Source organism: Aquarana catesbeiana, linkage group LG01 (genome assembly GCF_042186555.1).
Source record: "Aquarana catesbeiana isolate 2022-GZ linkage group LG01, ASM4218655v1, whole genome shotgun sequence".
NCBI lineage: Eukaryota > Metazoa > Chordata > Amphibia > Anura > Ranidae > Aquarana > Aquarana catesbeiana.
Genome location: NC_133324.1, coordinates 270,822,028 through 270,831,950, shown reverse-complemented (window position 1 = coordinate 270,831,950; position 9,923 = coordinate 270,822,028). Strand labels below are relative to the sequence as shown.

Below are 9,923 nucleotides of genomic sequence, written 5' to 3'. Positions count from 1 at the left end.
CCTGTTTTCTTTTTGTTTGAGCTGCCTTGGATTATCCCGGATCTCTTAAGGAAGCTGCAAGATCCTCTCATTAGATACCCCTTAATTATCCCTCTGATCAAATTGAATTTTATTGATGACACTGACATTGGACATTTAAAGCTGGGACTTGTGGTGTGGTTTGTATGTTTGTGGATTTACTTTCACTTTTGAAAAAAAGGTTATGTAGGGAGCTGGCGAGAGAGTTGGAGGAGCTGGACCAGAAGAGGAGAGTGCTATGACATGCAAAGAGGATGTTGGCTGTGCGAGGAATTTGACACTTTCTGGAGTGTCAATTCCCTAGCAAGGTCAGAGGCACATTGCAAGTCAATAAAAATAGATTTTTCTATTTATGGAAAGGAAAAATGCTGCAAATAAACATTTTTAAATGGTTAAGTTGGTGACAGGACCTTTTTAGGAATTGAAACCCTTTTACCTCGTGAAACATAGATAATGTTTCAGTCTAATGGAAGTTGTTTTACTAGACTGTAGTTAAAGGATAAGATCACCTTTGGTTACTACAACCTTTTAGGTTCCATTCACACTACTGCAACCTGAAAATTACATGACTTACGGTGTAACTTTGCCAGGTGACTTCCTGGCGATTTTCTGGCGACTTTACTAATTTGATGCATCTTTAGAAACGACTTTCAGGGAATGCCTGGGTAATCTTTCTGTAATGTCAGATCCAAATTACATCAATATAAATGAGGATCCAACTTGGAGGTGACTTCCTTTAAGCACCTCAATACAGGGCACTTAAACCCCCTTCCTGCCCAGACCAATTTTCAGCTTTTCGGTGCTCTCACACTTTGAATGACAATTACTCAGTCATGCAACACTGTACCCAAATGAAATCTGTGTTCTTTTTTCACATAAATAGAGCTTTCTTTTGGTGTTATTTAATCACTAATGGGTTTTTTATTTTTTTGTGCTATAAATAAAAAAAGACCGTAAATTCTGTGAAAAATTGCCTTTTTCTTTGTTTTTGTCATAAAATTTCGCAAATTTGTAATTTTTCTTCATAAATTTTGGCCAGAATTTATACTGCTATATATCTTTGGTAAAAATAACCCAAATTAGTGTATATTATTTGGTCTTTGTGAAAGTTATAGAGTCTACAAACTATGGTGCCCATCACTGAAAATTGAAAACATCTGATCGGGCCTTCAGTACATCAGGTGAATCTCATTTCTTGAGGTACTAACAAGTCAGAAAAGTAGAAATACCCCCCAAATGACCCCCCAAATGACCCCTTACTTTAGAAAGTAGACAGTCAAAGGTATTAAGTAAGTAGCATGATGAATTTTTTTTAAGTTGTAATTTTTTCATTTTTCCCCACAATTCTTTGCAAAAGGAAGATTTTTTTTTTTTACAAAATTGTTATATTAACTGGTTATTTCTCTCACAGAGCATATGCATACAACAAATTACACCCCAAAATACATTCTGCTACTCCTCCTGAGTATGGTGATACCACATGTGTGGGACTTTTACACAGCCTGGCCACATACAAAGGCCCAACATTGAAGTAGCACCATCAGGCGATCTACGAGCATAAATTGCACATCTCATTTCTCAACCACCTATTACACTTTTGAAGGCCCTGGAGCACCAGGACAATGGAATTGCCCACAAAATGATCCCATTTTGAAAAGCAAATACCCCAACGTATAATCTATGAGGCATAATGAGTCTTTTGAACAGTTTTTTTTTTTCCAGAAGTTTTTGGAAAATGTGGAAAAAAAATAAAAACGCATTTTTGTTTACACAAAGTTGTCTATTTATAAGATATTTCCAACACATAGCAAAAATGACACCTCAAAATACATTCTGCTACTCCTCCTGAGTATGGGGATACCACGTGTGAGACTTTTACACAGCTTGGCCACATACAGAGGCCCAACATCCAAGTAGCACCATCAGGCGTTCTAGGAGCATACATTACATAGATAATTTCCTGGCAACCTATCATATTTGAAGGCCCTTCATATTTCTAACACATAGCATGTACATACCAAGAATTACAATCCAAAATAAATTCTATTGCGGAAAGGGTAAAAAAGAGTATTACCTGTGCTTTTAGTAGTGTCCACAGAAGAGAGCACTGGTCCAGGCAGCAGTCAGGGATGTGCTTAGCGACAGCAATAGTAATTATTCAGGCAGCAGGCAGGAATATTGTCTATAGTCAGCACAAGGATATTGTCAGCACAGCCAAAGCATTTGTCCATAGAAATTGTCCAGGCAGAGACAGCCAGCACAGCCATAATATTGGTCCTGGTACACTGTTACCTGCAGACAATCATTATTGTACCGCTCTCCAGCCCTTCATAAACATACTGCCTCTTGCTACAGCTAATTATTTGCATAGTCCAGGTAGCAGGCAGAGGTGTGGTCCGTTCATGTGGCAGGCAAAGGCATGATGGCAGTAAGTCAGCAGCAGGCTGAGGGCCACAATCGGGTAAGACCTGTGCACAGGGGTAGAGGCTTCGACCCACTCAAATCTCTATGAAGCCTCCGGACACCAGACCCTAGTCTGGAAATTACAAAACCCGGAGAAAACCAAAAAAATTGTTTTCTCCATCCGGAAAAACTCTCACATATGTGAGACCCCTGTGTACTACAGTAGCAGGGAAACAGATCAGTCCAAGCGGTAGGCAAAAGCATAGTCCATAAAACAGGCCAGGGTCAGTTCACGTGCAAGCAGTCCAAGCGGTAGGCAGAAGCATAGTCACAAAACAGGCCAGGGTCAGTTCACGTGGAAGCAGTCCAAACGGTAGGCAGAGGCATAGTCACAAAACAGGCCAGGGTCAGTTCACGTGCAAGCAGTCCAAACGGTGGGCAGAGGCATAGTCACAAAACAGGCCAGGGTCAGTTCATGTGGAAGCAGTCCAAACGGTAGGCAGAGGCATAGTCAAAAAGCAGGCCAGGGTCAGTTCACGTGGAAGGCAGTGGCATGGTTATTTGAAGAAACATGGAAAATGGTCAGCACAGATGATGAAAATGGGGAAAATATGGGCTAATATTTTAGGGATGTATGATAAAGTTTGAAGCATTCACCAATGCAAAGGCCAGGTTGGGAGGGACACTGGGGACAATGGAAGCTGGTATCTTTTCTAAATCCTCTTCTGCTGCACACGCGACATTTTTTTTGCTGTCTTCGGCCTACTTCCGATGGTGGAATGTTGTACAGAAAGGGGCGTTCATGAAGTCGGCTAACAGCATCACAGCGAAGGTCTTCTGGGGGGGTCTTTGTTGATAGATGAGGGACGTGACTACTACTTCTAAGAATTTTAGAAAGGAGCGGGGCTTTCTGTGGATTTTGTGTAGACTATGTAGGAATTGTAAACGGCCAAATGGATGAGATAAATTGCTACCTTCTTGTACCAGAATCGGGACCTCCTTATTGACAAATAGGGCTGAATCATTTGATCATTGAAATCCACCCCCCCATGTAGAGATTATAATCTTGGACACATGTCGGTTTTTCAATGGGACCTTGTCTTCGCTGAACTACAACTGTAGTGTCATCATGAATGGTGGACATCATGTGCACATTCCTTTTATCCTTCCACCTCAAGGCCAGCACTTCATTGCATCTCAGTGTTGCTCTTTCCCCCCTTTGCAGATTTTTGTTTACTATGGATTGTGGGAAGCCCTTCCTATTTTTTCTTGAGGTTCCGCAGGCCAGGGTTTTTTCGATATATATAGGTGTCTGAAAAGGGGCAGGCTGGTATAAAAGTTGTCAAGGTATATATAATATCCTTTTTTCAGAAGTGGGTAAGCCAGGTCCCATATGATTTTTCCAGTTGTGCCCATGTAGGCCGGGCACTCAGGGGGCTGGAGCTGGGAATCTCTTCCTTCATATATGCGGAACGCATACAGATATCTCGTGGCTCTCTCACGGAGCTTGTAAAATTTTACTCCGTATTTGGCCTTTGCTAGGAATATATTGTTTTATTCCTAGCCAGCCTGAAAATGGTACCAGGGACTCATCCACACATATATGCTTCTCGGGGACATAGAGTTCTGCAGATCGTTGGGAAAATAAATTTATCAGTGGGCGAATCTTATATAACTTATCGGAATTTGGATGATTGCGGGGAGGGCACTGGGTGTTGTCGTTAAAATGAAAGAATTTCATAATCATCTCATATCGGTACCTGGGCATTGCGGCAGAATACATGGGCATATGGTGGATGGGGTTGGTGGACCAATAGGCATGTCCTTCATTTTTTTTGTAAGCCTCATGTTTAGGATGAGGCCCAAAAACAATTTGAACTCCTTCAAATTCAAATCTCTCCACTCAAACAGACGGGCATAAGATGATTGGGGGTTGCTGGCAATATACTGCTGGGCATACAAATTTGTCTGGTCCACAATGAATTGCAGCAAAGTGTCGGGCAAAAACAGGTGAAAGCAATCGATCTCTGTGAAATTTTGGGTGTTGGCCTGCACACCTGGCTGTGCTGTGAAAGGGGGAATAATTGGTGATCCCGAGTTGGAAAGCAGCCATGTTGGGTTGGCAAGACCTTCTGGCATGTATGTAGCGGCCCTAGCTCTTGGGGGACGTGACACTCCAGTAGTTGGGGGAGTTGAATTTCCTGTGCTGGTACTCAGGTGTGATGTGGCAGCACTGGTACTGGGCCTGGGCATTTGTTCGCGGGGCCTATCGCTGGAGGCAGCACTGGTACTGGGCCTTTGTTCCTGGGGCCTATTGCTGGAGGCAGCGCTGATACTGGGCCTTTGTTCCTGGGGCCTATTGCTGGCGGCAGCGCTGGTACTGGGCCTGGAAATATAATCCTGGTTGCTGGCAGCTGCCTGGTTTCCAGAGTGTCGTGCCCTTTTAGGAGGGACCCATTCTTCATCCGAATCATTACTACTCTCCATCAGTTCAAATGCTGAATTTGATTCGGAATCAGAATTGGAATTGGAATCTGATGAGAACTCCCCAGTGCTCTCATCGGTCATGGAGAGGATCTGGAACGCCTCCTCACTAGTATATACTCTTTTGGACATGGCTGTGTGGTGGGTAGCTGTGCGACGGGTGACAGATGGGTGGCAGGTGATGGTCACTGATGGGCTGTGCGATGGGTGGCAGGTGACGTTCACTGAGAGGTGATGATGGTGTGATGGGCGATGGTCACTGATGGGTGACAGGCGATGGTCACTGATGGGTGACAGGCCATGGACGGTGATGGATGATGGTCACAGATGGTTGATAGGCGACGGTCACTGATGGGTGACAGGTGCACTGCTGATGGTCACTGATGGGTGACGGGTGACAGGGCACGGTCACTGATGGGTGACGGGTGACAGGGCATGGTCACTGATGGGTGACAGGCGATGGTCACTGATGGGTGACAGGCCACGGACGGTGACGGGTGATGGTCACAGATGGTTGACAGGCGACGGTCACTGATGGGTGACGGGTGATGGGTGACAGGCCACGGTCACTGATGGGTGACGGGTGCACCGCTGATGGTCACTGATGGGTGACGGGTGACAGGGCACGGTCACTGATGGGTGAGGGGTGACAGGGCACGGTCACTGATGGGTGATGGGTGCACTGCTGATGGTCACTGATGGGTGACGGGTGACAGGGCACGGTCACTGATGGGTGACGGTTGACAGGGCACGGTCACTAATGGTGATGGGTGACAGGGCATGGTCACTGATGGGTGACGGTTGCACCGCTGATGGTCACTGATGGCAGTCTCTTATGTGACAGGTGCACTTTTATGGGGTGACTGTTGGGTGACAGATGACAATTGGGGGGGGCGATGGGACAGGTGTGGTGTTGGTGCAGACACTACTAAACATAGATCTGTAACTCACTGCTCCTAGCTCTTCTCTCCTCACACTGGAAACGGTGTGTGAGGAGAGAAGAGCTGGTAACAGCTAGTGACAGCTCTATGTTTACATTTAGTGATTGGCTGTGAATGGATCACAGCCAATCACGTGGTACACAGCCCTGGCCAATGGCTGTGTACTATCGTTGGTGACGAACAGTGTTCCCGGGAAAACGCCGCCACCGACGTGCACGTGCAGCGTGCTTACGATCGCGCGCATGCGCCGCGCAATGCAGGGAGTTACCATTCGTGATTGGCTGTGACTTCATATAGTTCTCAATAAAATCCGAGGGCACTGGTGAGCGTTCTTGTAGTTCACTGATCTTCAGTAACTGTCTACCAGTATTGGAGGTACAGGCAGACAGCTTTACTAAGAGTTTGTAGGTTCCTGGCATTGCACCCGCAATCTGCTGATCGCATGAGCAATGCTTTGCAATAAATTTGTGCAATTATTTTATTTATTTTTAAGTGAACCTTAGCCTTGAAGGCTGGTCCTCCTTGTGAATTCTCAGGTCATGTTAGGCTCTTCTTACTAGCCGCACTTTTTGTTTTATTAACCTCTTCTGGACCGCCCCCGCAGATATACTGCGGCAGGGCGGCCCTCCTGCATGAAATTACGTACCTGTATGTGATTTCGTGCACTGGGTCTGGGGCGCGCTAGTATGCTGCCGGTGACTGGCTCCTGCTGTGATTGGACACAGCGGGAGCCAATCAAAGGGTCCAGCAGACCTGATATTCGCCTGCACCCCATTTTTGTTCTCAGGAGAGGTAGAATGGTGGTCTGCCTATGTACACAAGGCAAACCGCCGTACTGTGAGAAGGGAAGATGGAGATCTTGTGTTTCTGCTAAGCAGGAACACAGATCTCTGTCTTCCCACAGTCAAAGCACCTCCCACAGTTAGAAAGCACTTCCTAGGAGCACATTTAACCCTTTGATCACCCCTCATGTTAACCCCTTCCCCGCCAGTGTCATTAGTATGGTGACAGTGCATTTTTTAGCACTGATCACTGTAATAATTTCACCGGTCCCCCAAAAAAATAAATAAATAGATAAAATAGCCATAAATGTATTCCAAAGTTTGTAGGCGCTATACTTTTTGCGCAAACCAATCAATATACGCTTATTGGGATTTATTTTACCAAAAACATGTAGCAGTATACATATTGGCCTAAATTGATGAAGAAATTTGATTTTTTACATTTTTTTTTTTATTGGATACGTTTTATAGCATAAAGTAAAAAATATTGTTGGTCTTTTTTTTTGTTTATATTATATAAAAACCACAGAGGGGATCAGATACCCCCAAAAGAAAGCTCTATTTGTGGGGAAAAAAGAGGACATAAATTTTATTTAGGTACAACGTCACATGACCGCACAATTGTCAGTTAAAATAATGCAGTGCCATATTGCAAAAAACGGCCTGATCATGAAGGGGGTAAACCTTCCGGGGCTGAAGTGGTTAAGGTGAGGCTGGGGAGTTACAGTGGAATCTCAGTCATTTTTTCATCTTTCCATCTATTCAATTTTCTGCCCTTGATGAGCATTTTTTTTCTGCCAGTTAATTCCTTATACAGCCCACTTCCTGTTTCTTGTCTGGTAAAAAAAAAAAAACCTAGGCTTATGAAATCATGCACAGCTCTCTCTCTCACTCTTGCGAGAGTTTGCCAGGATGAGAGGGGCGAGGAGTCATAAGAGGGCCAATGAGAGCTGCAGAGCTGGAGGTGTTCCTCTGTGTGTCTGTGTAAATCAAGGAAGTGAATAGGCAGCAGCTTCAGCTGTCCACAGTTAAAATGATTGCAGCTAGACTTAGCCTCGGTTCACACCAGAGGCGGCACGACTTGCAGGTCGCCTCACCGAGGCGACCTGCACACGACTGCCCGGGCGATTTGCAAAACGACTTCTGTATAGAAGTCTATGCAAGTCGCCCCAAGTCGCCCCCAAAGTCGTACAGGAACCTTTTTCTAAGTCGGAGCGACTTGCATCGACTAGGTCGCCTGACAAGTCGTCCCTGTGTGAACCGAGTCTCAGGCCTCTTTCAGACGAACGATCCGTTCAGGTCCGCCTGTCAGTTTTTTAGGCGGACCTGAGCGGACCCTCCATAGACCTCTATGGAGCGTCGGATGTCAGCGGTGACATGTCTGCTGACATCTGACCCGCTCCGATCCGAAAAAGTGTAACGGAGGAAAAACCTACTTTTCCATCCGTTTTCGGATCGGGTGACGACGGACTCTAGGGTCCGTCGTCATCCGATCCCCCATAGGGGAGAGCGGCACTGTGACGGGTGACAGAGCAAGCAGATGTTCATGGGGCGGATCATCTCGGATCCGTCCCGTGTGAAAGGACCCTAAGTGGAGGGAGATTTCTGCAGCATATTTGGTAAATACAGAATCACAGTATATATGAAATAAAATGCAAAGTGGTTTAGGGAAGCTTCAGAATGGCAAAGATGTTTTTATTACAACTTATGTGAGCAGAATGCAGTTCCTCTTTAACCACTTGGCGACCGGCTAACGCTGATTTACCTTGGCAGAATGGCTCTCCTGTACATCAGTCCGTAAAAGCAGGATAGCGGGCGCGTGCATGCCCGCCACGGGAGCGTGCCTACGGGTCCCGCGGGCTCAATGTCCGCTGGCGGCCCGCGATCGCTGCGAGGAGAGGCAGAATGGGGAACTGCCTATGTAAACAAGGCATTTCCCCGTTCTGCCTAGTGACATGACAGAGATCTACTGCTCCCAGTGACCGGGAGCAGTGATCTCTGTCACGTTTCAGTAAGCCCATTCCCCTACAGTTAGAACACGCTGAGGGAACACAACCCCTTGATCACCCCCTAGTGTTAACCCCTTCCCTGCCAGTGTCATTTTTACGTCAATCAGTGCATTTCTATAGCATTGATCAATGTAAAAATGTCACTGCTCCCCAAAAAGTGTAATTTGGGGTCAGATTTGTCCGCCGCAATGTCACAGTCCCGCTAAAAATCACAGATTGATGCCATTACCAGTAAAAACTATTTAAAAAACAATTTCCCTAAATCAATCCCGTAGATTGTAGACACGATAACATTTGCGCAAACCAATCAGTATTAAAAAATATAAATACAAAAAATATAAGAATATATATTGGCCTAAACTGATGAAAAAATGAGTTTTTTATATATTTTTTTGTATATGTATTATAGGAGAAAGTAAAAAAAAAAAATTGTTTTTTTTTCCCAAAATTGCCACTCTTTCTTTGTTTATAAAATAAACAATAAAAACCGCAAAGGTGATCAAATGCCACCAAAAGAAAGCTCTATTTGTGGGGGAAAAAAGGACGTCAATTTTATTTGGGTACAACGTCGCACGACCACGCATTTGTCAGTTAAAGTGACGCAGTGCTGTATCGAAAAAAATGCTCTGGTCATTAAGGGGGCAAAACCTTTCAGGGCTGAAGTGGTTAATGTTTCTTCGTTATGTTCGTAATATATTTTGCTTAAACTATTATAACCCTACATATCTGCTGGAGGAAGAAATACAAATCCCATCCAAGAGGCGATTCCCCGAGTGGCCGGCAGAGGGCGCAGCGGCTGTTGTCCCAGTACGGCAGGTAATTGACCCATGTGGGGAGGGAGTGAAATTGAGAGTGGAAGGTTGAGCCAGAGAGAGGGGTCCAGGGTGGGGAAGCCAGTGTCTAACAGACCTCCGAGATTCACATCACTGACTCCTCTGCCTTGGAAATAGCTGCCGATATGAGGACAGCTTCTGCAGCGTGGATATTCCTGACAAGCTTGTTCCTGTGGAATGCAGAAACAGAAGGCAAGGTATTTGCATCTCTGCTCAGCAGTAATGTACCTTTCAGGTGTGCCTGGGCAATTAGAAGGAGTCATTACCCTGGACGTGACTACAAATGGGGATAGAAAACATGTGAGTGCATGTGTAGAGGGTGAGTGCAGCCTCTGCAGAGCTGGAGTCACCTCTGGGCTGCAGGTCTATGGGGGGGGGGTCTGGGCTGCAGGTCTATAGGTCTATGGGGGGGTCTGGGCTGTACTGACTTACCACTGATATCCTAGATCAGGA

At 45.5% G+C, this 9,923-nt stretch overlaps 1 protein-coding gene across 1 annotated transcript in view; it reads left to right on the top strand.

Moving 5' to 3' along the window:
• The first annotated feature begins 9,425 nt into the window (after positions 1-9,425).
• LOC141140905 (uncharacterized) overlaps positions 9,426-9,923 on the top strand; it is a 104,885-nt gene continuing 104,387 nt past the window's right edge. Inside the window, exon 1 of the mRNA XM_073628451.1 lies at positions 9,426-9,667. Within this exon, the coding sequence (XP_073484552.1) occupies positions 9,596-9,667 (72 nt within the window). The 5' untranslated portion in view covers positions 9,426-9,595. The remainder of the gene's footprint in view (positions 9,668-9,923) is intronic.